Source organism: Loxodonta africana, chromosome 8, assembly GCF_030014295.1.
Source record: "Loxodonta africana isolate mLoxAfr1 chromosome 8, mLoxAfr1.hap2, whole genome shotgun sequence".
Lineage (NCBI taxonomy): Eukaryota > Metazoa > Chordata > Mammalia > Proboscidea > Elephantidae > Loxodonta > Loxodonta africana.
The window spans coordinates 100,172,985-100,194,165 of record NC_087349.1 but is presented as its reverse complement, the minus strand read 5'-3'; the positions used below and the strand labels follow the sequence as shown (position 1 = coordinate 100,194,165).

At 41.9% G+C, this 21,181-nt stretch overlaps 1 protein-coding gene across 1 annotated transcript in view; it reads left to right on the top strand.

Moving 5' to 3' along the window:
* The first annotated feature begins 7,571 nt into the window (after window positions 1-7,571).
* The window catches only part of LOC100668333 (amphiphysin), a 289,557-nt gene continuing 275,947 nt past the window's right edge, over window positions 7,572-21,181 (top strand). The window contains exon 1 of the mRNA XM_003406912.3: window positions 7,572-7,640. Within this exon, the coding sequence (XP_003406960.1) occupies window positions 7,572-7,640 (69 nt within the window). The remainder of the gene's footprint in view (window positions 7,641-21,181) is intronic.

Below are 21,181 nucleotides of genomic sequence, written 5' to 3'. Positions count from 1 at the left end.
GGTCCTTTGCAGCAGATTTACCCAATGCAATGCATCTTTTGATTTCTTGACTGCTGCTTCCATGGCTGTTGATTGTGGATCCAAGTAAAATGAAATCCTCAACAACTTCAATCTTTTCTCCGTTTATGATGATGTTGCTCATTGGTCTAGTTGTGAGGATTTTTGTTTTCTTTATGTTGAGGTGCAATCCATACTGAAGGCTGTGGTCTATCTTCATTAGTAAGTGCTTCAAGTCCTCTTCACTTTCAGCAAGCAAGTTTGTGTCATCTGCATTATGCAGGTTGTTAATGAGTCTTCCTCCAATCCTGATGCCCTATTCTTCATATAGTCCAGCTTCCCAGATTATTTGCTCAGCATACAGATTGAATAGGTATGGTGAAAGAATACAACCCTGACGCACCCTTTTCCGGACTCTAAACCAATCAGTATCCGCTTGTTCTGTCCGAACAACTGCCTCTTGATCTATGTAAAGGTTCCTCATGAGCACCATTAAGTGTTCTGGAATTCCCATTCTTCCCCAAATCAGAAGAAACAGCTGCAAATATCCATTAATAACTGGAAGGTGAAAGGTAAGAAGCAAGAATCTAGGAAAATTGGAAATTGTTAAAAATGAAATGGAATGCATAGACATCAATATCCTGGGCATTAATGAGCAGAAATGGACTGGAATTTGCCATTTTGAATTAATCAAAAAAATCAAATGGTCTATTATGCCAGGAATGACAACTCGAAGAGGAATGGTGTTGCATTTGTCTTCTGAAAGAACATTTCAAGATCTATCCTGAAGTACAACACTGTCAGTGATAGGATAATATCCATGTGCTTATGAGGAAGATCAGTTAATATGACTATTATTCAAATTTACGCACCAACCACTGAGGTCAAAGACGAAGAAACTGAAGAATTTTTACCAACTTCTGCAGTCTGAAATTGATTGAACATGTAATCAGGATGCATCGGTAATTACCAGTGACTGGAATGCAAAAATTGGAAACAAAGAAGGATCAGCAGTTGGAAAATATGGTCAGTAGTTGGTAATAGAAATAACGCTGGAGAGGGCACAATAGAATTTTGCAATACCAATGACTTCACTGCAAATACATTTTTCAACTTAAGTGATGACTATACACGTGGAAAACACAGGAATCAAATTGACTACATCTGTGGAAAGAGGTGATGGAAAAGCTCGATATCTTTAGTACAACATGGCCAGGGGCTGACTTCGGAACAGACCATCAATTGCTCATATGCAAGTTCAAAATGAAGTTAAAGAAAATTAAAACAAGTCTGCAAGAGTCAAAATATGACATTGAGTGTATCCCACCTGAATTTGGAGACCATCTCAAGAATAGAGTTTACTCATTGATCACTAACGTTTGAAGACCAGATGAGTTGTGGAACGACATCAAGAATATCATACATGAAGAAAGCAAAATGTAGTTAAAAAGACAGGAAAGAAAGAAAAGGCCAAAATGGATGTCAGAAGAGTCTCTGAAACTTGCTCTTGAATGTGTAGAGTAGCCCAAGTTAAAGGAAGAAATGATCTCATGAAAGAGCCGAACAGAAGATTTCAAAGGGCAGCTTGCAAAGACAAGGTAAAGTATTATAATGAAATATGCTAAGACCTGGAGTTAGAAAAGCAAAACAGAAGAACATGCTTGGCATTTCTCGAGCTAAAAGAACTGAAGAAAAAATTTGAGCCTCAATTTGCAATATTGAAGGGTTTTATGAGCAAAATATTGAATGACGTAGGAAGCATCAAAATGAAGATAGAAGAAAGACAGAGTCATCAGTGTAAGAGCCTTCACACAAACAGATATATGCACACCCATGTTTACTGCAGCACTGTTTACAACAGCAAAAAGATGGAAGCAACCAAGGTGTCCATCAATGGATGAATGAATAAATAACTTATGGTATATTCACACAATGGAGTACTACGCATCGATAAAGAACCGTGAGGAATCTGTGAAACATTTCATAACATGGAGGAACCTGGAAGGCATTATGCTGAGTGAAATTAGTCAGTTGCAAAAGGACAAATATTGTATAAGACCACTATTATAAGATCTTGAGAAATAGTTTAAACTGAGAAGAACACATTCTTTTGTGGTTACGAGAGCGGGGAGGGAAGGAGGGTGGGAGAGGGGAATTCACTAATTACATAGTAGATAAGAACTACTTTAGGTGAAGGGGAAGACAGCACACAATACAGGGAAGGTCAGCACGATTGGACTAAACCAAAAGCAATAAACTAAATGCTTTGAAGGCCAGCATAGCAGGGGCAGGGGCCTGGGGGCCATGGTTTCAGGGGACATCTAAGTCAATTGGCATAATAAAATCTATTAAGAAAACACTCTGCATCCCACTTTGAAGAGTGGCGTCTGGGGTCTTAAACGCTAGCAAGCAGCCATCTAAGATGCATCAATTGGTCTCAAGCCACCTGGATCAAAGGAGAGTGAAGAACACCAAGGACACAAGGTGATTAAGAGCCCAAGAGACAGAAAGGGCCACATGAACCAGCGACGACATCATCCTGAGATCAGAAGAACTAAATGATGCCCAGCTACAACCGATGACTACCCTGACAGGGAACACAACAGAGAACCCCTGAGGGAGCAGGAGGGCAGTGGGATGCAGACCCCCAGTTCTCATAAAAAGACCAGACTTAACGGTTTGACTGAGACTGGAAGTTCCCCGGTGGTCATGGCCCCCAGACCTTCTGTTGGCCCCAGACAGGAACCATTCCCGAAGCCAACTCTTCAGGCATGGATTGGATTGGACAATGGGTTGGAGAGGGATGCTGGTGAGGAGTGAGCGTCTTGAATCAGGTGGACACTTGAGACTATGTTGGCATCTCCTGCCTGGAGGGGAGATGAGAGGGTGGAGGGGGTCAGAAGCTGGCAAAAAGGATGCGAAAAGAGAAAGTGGAGGAAGAGAGCAGGCTATCTCATTAGGGGGAGAGTAATTGGGTGTGTGTAGCAAGGTGTATATGGGTTTTTGTGTGAGAGACTGACTTGATTTGTAAACTTTCACTTAAAGCACAATAAAAATTATTTTAAAAAATGGATCTAGAAATCTCTGTAAGGGTCTGAATTGAACTCACTGATAAGATATGAACATAGAAAAGGTAAACTCATGGGGAAAATGAATTTTGTGATAATACAGTTAGTAGTAATTCTGGACCTACTTCAGTCATTATCAAAACCTGTCATAATTCACATTTCTGAATTATCAACCAACTTAAAGTACAATTTAGAAGGAAGGAAAGTAAAATAGGAAGTTGCTTCTGGAATTTTGCATTGCATCGTGAAGATCTGGGGTTGGAATTGTGATGCTGTTTGTGAAACCTACCTGAATAAATATTAAATATAATTTGAACATACTAAGAATATTGTAAGCTTGTCCTTAAAATTGAAGAAAATTGGGTTTACTTTTTGTTAATAGTGAAATCTATGAGGAATTGCATGAGCCACATTTTTCCTTGACTGACAGCATAGAAAAGGGAATGGCAAAATGTAAGGAAGAGATATAAGGAATCAAGCAATGTTGGCAGGTGTGCCCAGTGGTATTGGGAAATGTAGGAGGAACACGAATGCAGGAATCCTGTGACTTTGGACTTGGAAGGTGTCTCTGAGATCATCTTGTTCTATGGACTTCTACCTGTGTCCTGGAAGTTGTATGTTCATTAGAGACGGCTGCAGAGAGCAGAGGGGCAGCCTAATGGACCCTGCTCTGGGTGCTGAACCTCTGCAAACAGAGAGGGTCATCTGATTAATATATTTGGGTCCTGTATACGATTTTGTCTGAAAAAAGATCCCACTGCATAGCATAAAAATAAGTTTAAAACTATTGCACTTGATTATGCAACAATAACAACAACCAGAAAAAAGGGTGGGGCTACAGATGCTGATAGTAATTAAACATAACCCATCACCTTATAGGATTAGTTATCTTGGTTTGGAGGTTTAGGGATGTGGTCTTGTGGGACAATCCAGTAAACTGGCATAATATAATTCTTAAAGTTTATAATCTCCTTTCCATTATGGTGAGTAGTATCTGAGATCTTAAATGCTTACAAGCTTCCAAGATACAACTATTAGTCTTTACTCATTTGGAACAAAAGGGAAAGTAGGAAATGAAGAGAAGTAACTGGACTGTAGGACTAATTGTCTACAGAAACCTCTATCTCTTCTACCTTGAGACCAGAAGAACCAGATGGTGCATGTTTACCATTACTGAACGTTCTAGACAGGAACACAATAAAAGAATCCTGATAAAAGGGAGAAAAATGTGGAACAGATTTTCAAATTCTTAAAGAATCTAGACTTACTAGACCTATTGAGGCTAGAAGAGTCCCCGAGAGTATGGCCCTGTGTTAATCTTCAAACTCTGAGTTGAAAGTATCCTCTGAAGTCACCACAAGTAAGCCCGTGCTTACCTTGCTTATTAAATAATCTGCTCCTGTGTTTGCATTAAAAAAAAAAAAAGTTATCTGTATAAGACCAAAGGATCAACACTATTTTAATGCATAGATGAGAAGGTTGGGGGCAGGGAGATTAAGTAAAGGAAGTGAAACAACTAGAACAGAAATAATGAGAAGGTTGACTCAATGTGAAGAATGCAGCCAATGTCACTGATGATTTTGTCTAGGAACTGTGGACTGGGAGTGAGTTTTGCTGTGTGTATTTTCACAAGAAAATAAAATTAAATAAAAGAAAAATTGTTGCAGTTGAGCCCCTCCTCCACCACCAATGTCAACATTCCAATGACATTATTGCAGAAGAAATAGCTAAGGATCTGCCAAGCTGTACTTTGACATGTTTCAGTGGTCTTGTTTGGCAAGCCTATTCATCAGCTCTGTTTGCATCTATGCAACTCAACCACGCCAGGTTTAGGTTTTTTGAGATGTTCTAGGTGAAGGCTTAATGAGTCTGGCTAACGCTTAGTAAGAAGTGGGTATCTCCCATCCCAGAACAATACTTATGAGGTAGTCTTATGTGTGAATGCATTTCTAAGCTAATAATTACAGAGCACCTACTAAGTACCAGTTAAAGTGCTATAATGAGCGGCATGGCAGCCTGAAAATGGGCACTGATTTACTTCTCAGCTGGAGTGAGATAATTTAGTAACAGTTTCCACACAACAATTTTTTAATATGCTCGGCATGTATTCCAAATAGAATTACCAAGAAATGACAAGCCTCCCTTTCTCACCCACACTACAGAACTAGATAGATATGGGCATCTGAAAATAAGAAAAAGATAACAATTTGCAATTTTATTTCAAGAGATATTCATTACATTCAAGAAATTTGTGGGGAGAATAAGTGCAAGGAGAGAGAAGGGCAGATACAGTGGGAGCCGATGTCTCGGAATCCAGGGAAGCTGGAAAACAAAACCCACTGGACTGAAACTCCAGTCCCTTGCTTGTTAGAAAAAGGGCAGTGACATCTGCAGAGGGATTTGTAGCCAGGTCCCCGGTGGGAGCAGAAGAAGATCTGGAACTCACAGTGTGAATATGACCAAGGGCTGAATTACCCCAGAACATCTAGTGTATTCCAGCAATCTGAGGCTTGTGTCCTCATGGCTGATTCTCAAGGCAGAACTAAGTTTAAGAAGCCATTTGAGAGCATGAACTCATATTTCTGGGAAGTCCTTTACTCCTGGGCAAACCAGGACAGAAAGTCATCCTAGAGGATAAGAAAACAGACTGAGTGTTCTAATTACCTACTGTTTTATCGCAAGCCATCACAAAACTTAGCAGTTAAAAACAACTACCATTTTCTTTGCCACCATTCTGCACTCTGGGTTGGGATCAGCTGGGTGGTTCTTCTGCTGGTGTGCTGATGGCTATTTGTGTGGTTGCATTCAGCCAGTGGGTTGGCTGGAGGATGGGCCCAGCTGGCATATTAGGACATCTGGGCCTCTCTCCCTCTCCAAGTAATCCCAGAGCCTTTCCCTTTCCACATGGTCCCTTCACAGTGTTTTCTATAGCAGGGATAGCTGAACTTCTTACATAGTGGCACAGGGCTCCCCAGAGTGTAAAAGATGCCTGGCTTCTTAAGGTTTAGGCCTTAAATTAGCATAACATCACTTTTGCCACATTTTATTGGTAAAAACCAGTCACAAGGCCATTCTAGAGCCCAGGGAAGGGTACTGCACAGGGAATCAGTTCACTGGGAGCTACCAATGTGCACTGTGGGTGACTTGGACTCACAAGCCTTGTGTTTTACTTCTGACCTCTGGTTGCAAGGCACTTCCTGCCTTGTTTTACTCACACTGCCAGAGAGAACTCAGTATGAATAGTCTGAACACTGGTTGGATCTTTCAAGCGCTCGGATAGGTGGAGGACACATTTACTCCTTATTCCTACTTCTGTCAAACATACTGAGAATGGTGAATCTCTGTTAAGGCTGTGGGAATGTGCGCATGAAAACAACCAGTGAGGAGGCCTGGATCTTACCTTGTTTTTGCGAGGCTCCAAAAAAAAAAAAAAATTTTTTTTTTTTTTTTTTTACAAAAGGACCTGACTCATGCAACATTTATTGGTGACGGCCTATACCAGGGTTCCTGCCCAGGGCAGGAATTTCATTGTTGTTGTGAGTTGCTCACTAGTAGAGTAGACTCCGACTCATGGTGACCCCTTTCTTCGGACTCATAGTGACTCTGGGTGAGTGTGAACCGCCAACCTTTTGGTTGGCAGCGGAGCGCTTAGCCATTTCACCATCAAGGTTCCTTGACCAAGGCATAGCAAGGGGCTGACCCTGCTCAACATGGACTTCTGTTCCACCCCAAGTCTTCTCTTAACGTTCAAACAAGTGTCAGAGCCGGTCGGTGGGTCCGCCTTCTCTCTTCTCAATCCGCAGCTAGCTCCACTGCGGCTCCAGTACCACGCATTGACTTAGCTTCCCAGTCAGCTTCCCTCACTGGGCGGTGAGCCTCTTGAGGGCAGAGCGGAATCAGAACGGTCTTCTTGAACACACAAGGTGTACGGTGAGAGGTGATAGCTCTGGCCCGGGCTGTCCCGCTGGGTATGCCTGGGAGCCCCAGGAGACCAGCAGGCACAACAGCTCCAATCCCATCGGCCACTGGCTTCCACCTTCCCTGCGGTTCCCCTTTCCCCTTCTGTTCCCATTTTCGGCTGGAAAGAATCGGGGCCCCTCTCAGGGTCCTCAACACAAACTCCGCGTTAAATGTTCCCTGGATGGTGCCAGAGAGCTGCTCCCGGGGCCTGGGGCCGCTGCTTGGCCTTGTTCCCTTTCTCCTCCTGACCTCTTCTTCCACCCTTGTAGGCACGCTCTAGGCATTTTGGCTTCTGCCTTCTTGGGGTTGTTTTCCGCAGGCACCCTCCACCCCAGTGTTACTGCCAGCCCCGGCGCGTCCCGCCTCCAGCTCTGTCGCTTTAAGCTGGTCCCCGCCGTCGCGCCCCTCCCTCACCGCTGCTCGCGCGCGGCTGCCTCTCCCGTACCTCCTCCTCCTCTCCTCCTCCTCTCCTCCTCGCCGCCGCCGCCGCCGCCGGTCCCGCTGCCCGCTCAGCTCCTCTCAGCCCAGCCTTCCCGACCTGCAGCCATGGCCGACATCAAGACGGGTATCTTCGCCAAGAACGTTCAGAAGCGACTCAACCGGGCGCAGGAAAAGGTCAGAGGAGGGCGGCGGGCGGCCAGGGCAGGTGGCGGGGGGGGGCGGGCGCGGCTGGAGAGGGCAGCGCCCGCTGAGGGGAGCGCAGGAGGCCCAGCCGGTTGCGGCGTTTCGGGGCCGGGGTCTCGGGGTGCAGGGCGCTGCGGAGCCCGGGGAGGGGGGCCGGGGTCGTGGGGACGTCCTGCCCTCCGCCGGCAGCGACTGCAGCAACGGCGGCATCCGGGCGCTGCGGGGGCCGGGAGGCGGGAGCGCGCAGCCAGGGACCTGTAGACCCCATCCTTGGAAACTCTGGGCCTGCCCAAATCTCCCCGGGTCCCTTCTCTCCCCCTCCCCGCGCGGCGTTCTGGTCCCCCTGGAGGCGGCCCGGGCGTCGCTGCGAGCTCCACTCTCCTGGGTGCTCAGAGCTGGCACGAGAAGTCGCAGGTGCTGCAGGTCGCCCCGCAGCTCCGGGCGCCCGCGTCCCAGCTCTCCCGCCGACAGCACGCAGGGACGCGGCCCCGCAGATCCGGAGGAGAGATTGCAGCAGCAGTCCTTCCTCAGGGGAAATTCACAGGCGCCTCGGTGCAGTAAAACCGCAATTTAGCGCAGAAGCGCCAAGAATATCAGTTTGGACCAATAGCGCCGGATACCGAAAAACCTGCAGCTTTATACATGCTGCTGAGTGAATCGTGGAGTTTATAACAGACATCTACACACACACATATTGTGTGTGTGTGTGTGCGCGCGTGTCTATGTATGTGTGTTCCTTTTGATGCCGCTGTCCTTCTGTGGAAGGTCAAAAATAAGTATGACCTGAACCCAGCAGCTCTCCTCTGCACATTTCTGCAAAAAGGGCAATATTTTATTGCATGATAAAACCCCTCATTACACACGTTGTGTTTTTTTTTTTTTTTGCAAGGCACTGTGTAAATTACCCACAGTAATTAATTTTTCTCCCCCGGAGATGTGTGTAAATTAAACCCATGTCTGTACCCTGACAGAGTGAAGAGATACAGTACCAGGCACTGAGCTTCCCTGGTTTACCTGATGACTGCTTAGATTTGATGGCACCGAGGTCTTGGTGTGTGTCTTGAGCCAAGGACATTTATATTGTAGCTTGAGCATTGTACTTGAAAATGAACACCAACTAATGAGCCCCATGATTCGTATCAGTTGAACTGTGTTCTCTTTCACGTGGCAGTATTTTCCATCCCTGGAATACTGGGTGTTTAGCATTTTACTGAAAGTCAGACTTGGCTGATTTGTTCACCATGCAAATGAACGTCCCTGGTCAGGTCGAGGCTCAGTCTGTCTCCCAGTTCAGGCAGACCCCGAGGTGCCAAGCAGATAGGGACGCTGATCCCTTTGCTGTGTCCCCAAAGCCCAGAGGCTGGATGGCTGCTGCTAGCCTCTTCCTCCACACACGCACACTCTCCATGCAGTAAGAGGATTGTATTTCTTTTAATATCCACCCAAGCTCTTCTTGAACTAATGTGATCCTCCTCCCTCCACAGCTGAATTAGCAATGCTCCCTGCTCCCTTCCAGTCCTTGGTTACTGGTCCAGAAGGTAGCCAGGGATCTGCTGGCCTTGGTGTCAGGGCCAGGCTTTCTGATCATATTTTAATACTTCATTTTATCCAGTTGTACTTATTCCTTCCCACAACTCTCTTTGCAAGTAATTACTTGACTCTCCTGTCTGAAGCTTTTCATTGAATCCACTTGCCATCTGTGAAGGAATTTAGTGATACGGCCTGCCTCTTCACATATTATTTCTTAATCTAGGTCACCAGCTGTTAATATGCCCAAAATAAATGAAAAGAAAATGTAATCTCTCTACAGAGCATGCAAGCTATCATGAATTGAAAGAAACTACCTTTTTTCTTATTAAGGTCAAGTGTGTATTAGGACTACGATTTTTGGATGGGCGGTCCCTCTTCCCTGGAAGTGGAGGTCTAAGAGAGGTTGGGCAGGGCTTCAAGCTTGCCATTTTCTTCCCTGGGGAAAGCTGCTGATGAACAGTGCCTGTTGTACCTGGTTTAGGTCATTTTAAGCCATCAGGAAACTGAAAGCATGGTTTCAGCCCCTGGGTAAGTTCTGCTCTCTTTCTGGGCCTGCGCAGCATCAGATATACTTGGCACAAAGGGAAAAGAACATTTGGGGATCTGGATAAAGCAGCCCAGCCAAGTCCAAATGGAAGCTCTTCGTGAATGGAAAGCACAGTACGTGTGTTGCTGTTGGAGGCTTCATGAAGCATCTCCCCCACTGACTCCCTCTCTGCACCTTCAGTCTCTTCCTCCAGTGCCCAGACTCTCCATCTCAGTAATTTTATACCGCACATGTTCCTGAGACCCTCTTCTCCTTGCTTTTACCATCAGATTTTTTCAAAAGAGTCTACTGCCTTTGCTTTTTTCTTTTTTTAAAATTTTTTTTATTGTGCTTTAAGTGAAAGTTTGCAAATGAAGTCGGTCTCTCATACAAAAATTTATATACGGTTTGCTATATACTCCTAGTTGCTGTCCGCCTAATGAGACAGCACACTCCTTCCCTCCACTCTCTATTTTCGTGTCCATTCGGTCAGCTTCTGACTCCCTCTGCCCTCTCATTTCCCCTACAGACAGGAGCTGCCCACATAGTCTCATGTGTCTACTTGATCCAAGGAGCTCACTCTTCACCGGTATCATTTTCTTTCACTTAGTCCAGTCCAATCCCTGTCTGAAGAGTTGGCTTTGGGAATGGTTCCTGCCTTGGGCTAACAGAAGGGCTGGGGGCCATAACCTCTGGGGTCATTCTAATCTCAGTCAGACCATTAAATCTGGTCTTTTTATGGGAGTTTGAGGTATACATCCCACTGCTCTCCTGCTCCCTCAGGGGTTCTCTGTTGTGTTCCCTGTCAGGGCAGTCATCGGTTGTAGCCAGGCACCATCTAGTTCTCCTGGTTTCAGGCTGATATAGTCTCTGGTTTATGTGGCCCTGTGTCTTTGGTGTTCTTCGTTTTTCTTCGCTCCAGGTGGGCTGAGACCAATTGATGCATCTTAGACGGCCGGTTGCTAGCGTTTAAGACCCCAGACGCCACTCTCCAAAGTGGGACGCAGAATGTTTTCCTAATAGATTTTATTATGTGCCTTGGCTTTCTTATCGTCTGTGATCTGTTTAACAGCTTGCATGCATTTTGGCTCCAAATGCGTGTCTGAAGCTCTTAAGAGGTGACTTATAGCTTTTCATAAATTTCAAATGTATTTTTTCTTATTAAAAAGCAGTTAAGGTTAATTGAAGAAAGAATGAAATAGACATATAAGCCAAACAAGCAAACAAACCACCCAACAAATTAGGACACTCATGATTTTATCAGCCAGAGGCTTCCCTTATCATTTGGCAAGTATCCTACTAGATGTTTTTCCACGTATGTATGTGTATATTTATACGGCTAAAATAGGTTCATACTGTATATATGGTTTTATAACCTGTTTATTTCAGTTAATAATTACAAATGTCCTTCCAAATTAATATATGTGGATATTTTCCATCAACATATTAAGTGACTGAACAGTATTAGAATGTATGGATTTAATGAATTCTCTTTTTTGTGGGTGTCCAATTATCCAGTGTTTATATAAACACAAATCAGTGAAAAAACTCATAGGGAAAATGTTTGCACACACCCTTAATTCTCTCCTTAGATAAATTTCTGGAAGAATTATTGTGTCAAAAGTATGTTCGTTTTTATTAGAGCTAAGTTGCCTTCTGGAAATGTTGTATCAATTTACGTTTTCACCAGCAGTTCATGAACCCCTTGCCCTCACTGGATATTAAGTTTAAAATAATCTTCAGTGTTGTGACTGGGGAAATTAATTCCTGATTTATTTCATTCCCTTGATTTTTAAAAACTGAACTCTTTTACATTCTGATTTTTTTTCATTTGTGAATTATGTGTGTATATTTTTGCCTGTTTACTTTCTAATTGTTTTGCTGTTTTTTCTGATATACATAATTTGTATGTTTATGTAATGGTTATGTTTTTTATGTTTTATCAAATTGATTTGTTTTCTGTGGTTTCTATTTCGGGTGGTTAAATGAATCAGGATCCTACCATTTGAAAGTATCAGAAAATTCAAATTGGCTTAAGGAAAAAAGGGAATTTAATTGCTAATAATAAGAATTAAAAAAAAATAGCTAACATTTATTATTCCTTACACGTATAAATAAATATGAACTAACTTTTAATATATAAATATATGTATATTAAGATATGTACATATATTCGTATACATAGATATAAACATGTACATATGTGTGTATATTTATTATAAATATTAACTCATTTGATCCTAGGAGGTAGGTACTAGTATTACCCCCATTTTATAGATGAGGAGGAGGTTAAGTGGCATGCCCAAGGTCATACAGTTAGTAAGTGGTAGAGCCAGAGTTTGAACCCAAGCAATCCAATGCTTTCCCATCACATTATACTGCCTTCTGTAACTATGAAAAGGGCAGGAGTAGACACGCTCGGGCCTGCATGGAACCAGGACTCTACCACAGAAACCAGGGCTCAGTTGCCCTCTCCCTGTCTCTCATCTGGCTGTCCATCCTCTCAAACCCATTCTTGGGCAAGTTCTTATCTCTTGGTGGCAAGATGGCTGCCACAGCTCCAGGTTTATATCCTCTTCTCAGTAGCTTTAGCAGAAAGAGTATGTCTCCCTTGCAAAATTCTAAAAAAGCTCCTTTATAAAACTCTCATTTGCCCAAAATGGGCCTTGTGCCTATCCCTGAAAGAAAAAATCTTTATGGCCAACTGCCAGGACCATGTGGTTGAATTAGACTTGAGTCACAAGCCATTGCCGAAGCTGGGGATGGAGAAATTCTCCTTGAACCATATGGACTGATGGTGGAGGAGGAAGGAAAATCAGAGCACAGAAGAGGGAATGAACACTGGACTGACAAAATAAAACGTGTCCACCGAGGCATACTTTAAAGTCCATCTAATATTTATATGACTGGTTGCATATTTAATATGTTAAATTTAATATTTGTTGAAATTTTTCTAATTTTTTGAAGATCATATTAGTACATGCACAGCTATTTCTTGATCTATCCTTTTATGTTTGGTGAAGATAGGTAAAGGTGTAGCTATGTTACACTAATCCTTCTGCTTCCCTTTCCCCTAATCATCCATTATGGCAAAAATTGTCAATGGCCGTGGATTACATTTTTTAAATTGAAGTGTAATTTTTATTGAATAAGATGTACAAATCTTAAGTTTTCAGCTTGCTGAATTTTTGTGTATGTGGATATCTGCGTAGCTACTACCCAGATCTAGTTATATAGAACGTTTCTATTATTAAAGATAACCTTCATCCTAGATATTATCCCTCATGCCTCTCATTTTCTTTTCTTTTTTTTTAATTATTATTTACACTTTTTTAATTCCTTCGCTGTCATTTTCCTGATGAGCACCTTTGCATGTGCTTAATAGTAACTTGGAAACCCTGGTGGTGTAGTGGTTAAGTGCTATGGCTGCTAACCAAAGGGTCGGCAGTTTGAATCTGCCAGGCGCTCTTTGGAAACTCTATAGGGCAGTTCTACTCTGTCCTGTAGGGTCTCTAGGAGTCGGAATTGACCCGACGGCACGGGGTTTGGTTTTTGGTTTTGAAAGTAACTTGATATTTTCTTTTGTGAAGTGTCTGTTTTTTATTTGAGTTGTTTGTCTCATTTATTTGTAGAAATTCTTTACGTATTCTGAATATGTCTCCTTTGTCGGATAAATACATTGTAAATATTTTCTCCCAGATAGCCTTTTTGTTTTCTTAACTGTGCCCTTTGATGAGTGGAAGTTTCAAGTTTATATTTTCTGAAGATTATGTTTTTCATATAGCTTTTTGTTTTCCCTGTGGTTAATACTTGCCTTGTTTTTTCATTTGTTTATTGTTTTATGAACTACTTACTGTTGTTTCTTCTTGCCTCATCAGATATGATAAATGCTCACTAGTATTATTATAAAATGTTCAATCATATCAGATAATGTGATTGTTTTGTTTTATACCCCTGGAGGTCTCCTTTTTGGAGCTTCTGCCCTTTTGCTATAATCTGGGCTGATTATTTTCTAGCCTTGGTACACAGTTTCATCTTGAGTTTTCACTTGCCAGTATTGAGATGGAAGAAGGGACCTGAAGACTCAACTCTTCTGTATTCCCAGGCTTTCAAACAATCCCCTGTTGTCAGTGTTTGTACTTTATCCCCACCTTCTATAGTACATGGTGGAACCTGGTCCTAAGCCTGAGTGTGCTTGTGTGTGAGAATTGTCTGCTTTTCCATCGGTTGCCCCTGTACAGGCACTTTCTTCTTTTTTCTTTTGTAGTTTCCTCTATTCTGCTGTGTTGTTTCCATTCTTCCATCCTTTTTCTTTTTTCAGCTTCTATAAACTGTATTGAGCTCTGTCATCTACTAATGATGCCTCTCTTGTTTTTGTCCTTGTATGTTTATACCTTTTTTATTCCTTTACTGCCATTTTGGAGGATTTTAGAAGGAAATGGTAATAAACATGTATTATTGGTGTGTCAAGTTTAACCAGAAGTCTTTTTACTTAAATATTTTAATTTTTTTCCCCCATTTTCTATTTATAAAATCGAGTGGCATTACTTGGTCTTAACTCTCTTTGATCTCTGTGCAATATTTAAAACAGGTAAGCACTCCATGTAAACATTTTTTTAACAGGACTTTTGTGAGCAGGATATCCTTTGGTATGTTATACTAACTTCTACCTTTTTTAAGTATGAGAGTTAAACTATTTAAATTCTAAGGTTCTTCCCAGTTTGATATTCTTCCTGGCAGTTTATCTGTCACAAGGGATTATTATATAGTAATCTGAGATGCACTGATTTTTTTAGGGATTATAACTTCCAACTAAATCATAGATGCTTAAGGATAGGGATCGACTGCTTCATGACTTGTATGTATTCAGTGACAATGCATAGGTTTGACTTCCTGTGTTTTTATCTGTTTGCCTTTCACCCCGTAAAGGTATTGTCATAAAGAATGCTTCCACATTATTATCTCTCTGATTCTGTGAAAATATCATCAGGGTTTCACTGAGTAGCACTGTCATTTTGTGAAGGTAGCACATCAAATGCAATTATTCTTATGGATTCCGTACATGGTAGGAACTCTGTAAATATGAGGCTGAGCTGTATGAAATTGTCATTTTTGTAGGTAAGAACGGTCAAATACTGGTCATGTTCAGCCCAAAGTTGATTGACTAATATGGTAAGAAAAATAATAAAGTGTCTTTCAGAAAGCCCAATTATGTAACATTTGGGTTTTGTTGAATTGCTGCCTTGCTAATGCCCCCATTAGGTTTATTCTCATTGAGAGAGAGACGTGTATAGTGATGTGTATGTGTGTGTGTGTAAACAGGATGGAAGAAGGAAGATCCTGCTCTTTCCAGGAGATTCTTTCTGTGGGACCTGGGCAGCTCGTTTGTAGAAGAGGCAGTTTATATGATCATATTTGTCTGAGAACACTTTGAAGACTGAGTCTCTGGTGTATATCCAGGGTTTCCTCTTCTAAGATCACCTGCAGACTTTCTTGTTGCTGCTTCTACATTGTACAAAGCTTATACTCTCTCTTTTGTTAAGAATATCTTCCCTGGTTGTATTAGGAGCTGTCAAAATTAAAAATAATAATTGTGGGGACTTTTTCGATAGAGTTTCCTACTTTTTTTTTGTTTTAACACACAAACACACATATGCCCATGCATCTTTCTTCTCTAGGGTTGGAAAGAACTAGGAACTCGGAGCTGTAGGAGCTCAGACTTTAACACTGATAAAAGTTACCGTTCTCCTTTACAACACAGCAACATGGGTGGAATGGAATGGATAATTCTAGGCACAGCATTTGCTGATGGTACAATCTTTGGCTAAAAGTCACAGACCTCTTTAGAGAGAGGCATCTCCCCTGGGGCTGGCTTTTGCACTTATCAAAAGAGGCAGAGACCTCAGGGAGAAGTGTGAGATTCTCATGATACATTGGATGAGATCTAGAAATCATTACATTTGAATGTTGAAAGCAGTGGGACCTTATTTGGTACCCCAGGTAGGTAAAGTGGGCCATATTGTTTGTACAGGTATTTCAGGCATTTTAAGTTGTTTTTGTCTGTGACACGTTGACTTTTAATATGTGACTTATGGATCGATCTCTCTTTCACAGCACACGTGTGCACACACACACACATACACACACACATACACACACACAGAGCTTTACACAGCTTTATCTTCCCCCAACTTTGCCCGTGGTGCTGGGGTTTCTAAGTTAGGAAAGATTTTAGCACAGCACATGTTGTACCTTGAATTACCCATTACATTCCACTCTGTCCTATCTCATTCCATTGTTAAGAATATGCTCATTGGGACATACTAAATTAATTTCAAGCCTGTAATTTGGAAAACAAAAACAAAGATACCCAAAAAGCAAACAAACAGAAGTATCCAGAGGATCTCTGCCATACTTTCCTGTAAATTGACTCTCTTCTGGGCCGATTTTGTCCAGGCAAGAATGTGGTATGTGTGTGTTCATACATAACCAAACCAAACTGAACCAGACTCACTTGGCTGTGAGTATATCAAAGATTTCTGAGAATGTCTAACAAAATTGTCACAAAATTAAGTTTCAAACAGAAATTATTGTGGAGCACTTTTGGAGGGAGTTAGTAGGGAAGAAAGGAGCCCTCATGGCATGGTGGTTGTGTGCTCAGCTGCTAACCAAAAGGTTGGCAGTTTGAACCCACCAGCCGCTCTGGGGGAGAAAGATGTAGCAGTCTGCTTCTGTAAAGATTACAGCCTTGGAAACCCTATGGGGCAGTTCTACTCTGTCCTATAGGGTTGCTATGAGTCAGAATTGACTCGATGGCAGTGGGTTTGGAGGCAGTGGGTTTGAGTAGGGAAGAAAAAGTGTATTAAAAAAAAAAAAGAACATGTTCTAACAGTTTGAAGTCTGGAAATTTCCATCTTATTTTTCAAAAACATTTGTTTTTCTAGCAGTTTACACTAGGGGCCACCTGACTGAAACACTTAAGGAAATAACTGGGCTGGAGGGCTTATATGAAGGGGATGACAGATGTACAAGCCCCTTGGCGTTGCACATATAATTTTCTAGACATTCTCAATAATGGTTAACATTTATCTGTGAAAGTGCCTATCATTACAAAGTTTAAAGAATTTACCCATGAAAGAATATAAGACCATATATATAGAATTATGTAAAATTAAGGTGACAATAATCATGATTTCCCAAGATGAATCCGTGGGCAGACTTTCAGCATGGAAATGACGAACCTTCGCTCTTGTTGGTTCACAATCTAAATGTAAGCTGTCTGTTGGCTATAGATGTACTTCCTGAACTTATTGAACGAATGGAGAAAGTCATAGATGAGATCTTAGTTTGGAAATATTTGCTATGTCACAGCCAAATACCAGTTGTGATTACTCTGAAGCTACATAGAACAGATATAGAAAAATCAGAAATTCACCATTCTGGTTATTTTCATTTAGTTGAAGGCTTAGTTTATTTTTGCTAGTGGGAAGAACTTGAATATACATATATTTTATCTTGAAGTGTCTATAAAGATTTAATACAGTGCAAATGGGCCCATGCCATAAATGTACTTTAGCTCGATAATAACTTTTCGTGGCACATACCATTTTTTGGGTAAAATATGCTAAATTTACATACTCTAAGAGTTATTTATTCTGTCGTAAAGCTGTACTGGTAGAATTCATTCATTCATGTAGGAGTCATTTGCTAAGAATCTAAGGTTAAGGTAGGCGAGGCGCTTGCTAGAAACTCCAAATAAAGCAGGAAACGGAGCAGTCCTGGTTGAGTCTATAGACCCAAAGGAGTTGGTGGAGAGATAAACCTTTACACACACTAATAATTACATCGTTATTAATTAAAAAGTAATAATTAAAGTGCTATGAGAAAAATATAGTTTGTTATGTAACTAGGTAACCTAGCGTGAGAGGCCCAGACACATCTACCTAAAGAAGGGAGATTTTAAGCTAAGATCCTAAGGACGAGTTGCAGCTGTCCTGGCAAGAGGGATCGGGGCAGGGTGGGGTGACAATAGGAGTCAGCAAGCATTCCCTGCGTCAGACTCCTTGTCCTTAATTCACGGGGCATAAACAAGACCTATAGAACACAGCTACCAGGATTGACTGCTAACATTGGCCTCTGGTCTCTTCTACCATTTAGATATTTAACTAGCAAAGCGAACCTTAACTGGGATGTTCCTGTTTCAGTAGGAACCCCTGTTTTGTGTGATCAAATTTTTACCCTCACATGTCGAAGAGCCCTACTGAAGCACCATTTCCCCCTTAAATGAGCGCCAGGCCACTGGTTCAGAGCTGACTTGCTCTCTGAATTATCAGCCACACAAAGAGCCCTTTGTACAGTTGCAGTAAACTCTGATCCAACCTGCTTTTATAGATTTGTCGAGAGTGGGGTCTCTTGCCTTAAGCCATCAGAAATTCAAAATAAAAGTGAAAGCCTTCATAAAATTCTGAAATATCACACACCTAGAAAGATTATTTTCTGTTTAAAAGGTTTGACCGTACTTGGATTCCTAATATATAAATTGTGTGTGTGTGTGTGTGTGTATGATGTAGAGCAAATAGTTAAGACTGGCACCGACTTGACTTAATTATGTTGTAGGCACTGACTTGATTATTTTGTGGGCAGTGGTCTTGGATTTAGGAATAATCAGCTTGAGGTGATTTGCAGCTTGGAAAGAAATATTAAATTTCAAAGAGGATCTTTTGTAGCAGACAGCCTCTTCTGCCTGATAATAGTTATAAGCAGTTAGATGGCATAAATGGTCCAGGCCTTGGAAGAGTTTCCCAATTTGTGGTAGCACAGCCTAGGAGGTTGTGATACTTTTCATACACCTTATAATTCCTGAGATTTTGAGATGGCTGTACAAATCCTGCCTATTAACCTACATATTTCTATAGGAAAGCATCTACTTCCTGCCTGTTCCCTGTTCAGTGGGTTTACCGTTGAGAATCTCTAGGAAACCTATGTTCAGACTCCTTTTCCCACTCCTTCAGGTAATACTTGTAACCATGGGACTATCAGCATTCAATGTTTAAAGCGCTAGGCTGCTAACTGAAAGGTCTGCAGTTTGAACCCACCAGCTGCTCTGCGGGAGAAAGATGTGGCAGTCAGCTTCCTTAAAGATTCTTGGAAATCCTGTGGGGGCAGTTCTACTCTGTCCTATAGGGTTGCTTTGAGTCAGAATCGACTGACTGGCACACCACCACCACAACAAAACCATGGATTGGAATGTGGGAGGACTCACCTGGGGACCTACCTTGGCTCATAGTTGCTCCTGTTAAAACCAGAGGTTTAACAGGTCAAATATCTGCAGGGCAGGGCTTTTCTCAAAGTGTGATCAGGAATACTGGGGGTATTAAAAAAGAGCCCTGGTGGCACAGTGGCTAAGCATTTGGCCGCTAACCAAAAGATCGGCAGTTTGAATCCACCAGCCACTCCTTGGAAACCCTGTGGGGTAGTTCTTCTCTGTCCTGTAGGGTTGCTATGAGTTGAAATTGACCCGATGGCAACGAATTTGGTTTAGTTTTGGTTTATTGTTAATAATATGGCTTCCTGGGCCTAATTACAAACTACAAGCTACAAAGTCCAAATCTTTTAAGTAAGACTTGGAAATTGGGAATCTGCATTTTTAATATTTTTCTTGGGTGATTTTTAGGTATAATGAAGTTTGCAAACACCCTGCTTTAGGGGAAGAGGTTTGATAGGGTTTTGTGGTCATTCTGAGCTCCCAGGTCTGCTTCAGAGTTATTATTTGGAGAGTAAGGCCTTTTACCATTCAGTGAGTATAAGTTTATCTCCAGTGCAATAGAGAGAAACCTTGCCATCGAGTCGATTCCAAATCATAGCGACCCAATAGGACAAAGTAGAACTGCCCTGTAGAGTTTCCAAGGAGCACCTGGTGGATTCACACTGCCGACCTTTTGGTTAGCAGACGTAGCTCTTAACCACGATGTCTCCAGGGTTTCTGCAGTAGAGAGAGGAGGGTGAAATACATTGCTCTTATGGGGTACTTAAAAAAAAAATACCCTTATGCTTAAAACATCCTACCTACATAACAAAGAAATCAGTAAGTTTTCCTGAGGCCACAGTGGAGATGTTTTGTCAATAGTCAAATTCACTCTATTTTTTTTTTTTAATTAATTACTGAGTTTTTTTTGGATAAGTTTCTGTCTTAGACTGCATGTTTCAAAGATGTTTTTCTTGTGAAATGAACTCTACTAAGTAATACATTGGCTAATTTCCCTCATTTTTGAAATTAGAGTAAGATGATAGCTGTCAAGTGGATTCTGACTCAAAGTGACCCTATAGGACAGAGTAGAACTGCCCCATAGGATTTCCAGGAGTGGCTTGTGGATTTGAACTGGCGGATTTGAACTGCCAGCCTTTTGGTTAGCAGCCATAACTCGCCATAGCTCTTTACTACTGTGCCACCAGGGCTACAACACCAGCTAAAAGCAAAGTAATATAAGGAATTACTTAGTCTTTAGCCTTAGTATAGATAAATATATGCTTCTGTTAGGCTGTTTGGATTTATTGGGAAATGGTTTCAGATGCTAGCTTTACAGTCCCCTGGTTGCGAGCTATTAAGTATTACTTAGGACTTGAACTTAATAAAACTTCCAAATTCTTCTCAGCCCTGCTTCAAAGATGTGAATGCTCACTATGATCACACATCATCACAGGGGTATTTGTCTGCGAAAGGGTTAATTTATAGCTTTGGGGGCCAGTACTATTCCTTTAGAAACTCTGGTGGCGTAGTGGTTAAGAGCTACGGCTGCTAACCAAAAGGTCGGCAGTTTGAATCCACCAGGTGCTCCTTGGAAACCCTATGGGGCAGTTCTACTGTGTCTGATAGGGTTGCTATGAGTCGGAATCAACTTGATGACAACAGGTTTAGTCTTCCCTTATATCAGCATTTGTAACATGGGTTCAACAAATGGGCTGTAGGGATTATATGATTCCCTGAAAATATATGCACCATTTTATTTATTTATTTCTGGGTCTCCATAGCTCTTATCAGATTCTCAAAAATGCCTGTGACCTTCAAAGCTAAAAGACCAATGGGTTTAAATTACTGAGGTAATGATCGAAAACATTCCGCAGAACTCCTTAAAGAGCGGGAAGCAGAATAGCTATTGGTGGGTGCTAGAACTACCTACTGGCAACCAGAATGGTTTGTTCTGGTTTCGGTCATGGTTCTTACCCATGAAGACTCAGATTACCTAGGTCCTCTTGATTTGGCCAATTATTGTGATTGTTTCAACATGAACATGTGGCACATGCCCTCCACCACTCCACGTTTCTCACCACATGCATTTAAGATAATGGTTTCAATCTGTTATTTAAGGGTTAATAAAATCTCTTAAGTTGACTTAGTCCTCAGGTCACTGCAGCCTACATTTTTCCAGTTGTCCATCCCATGGGAACTAGAGCTCTTTATGTAGAGGTGGCCCAGGTG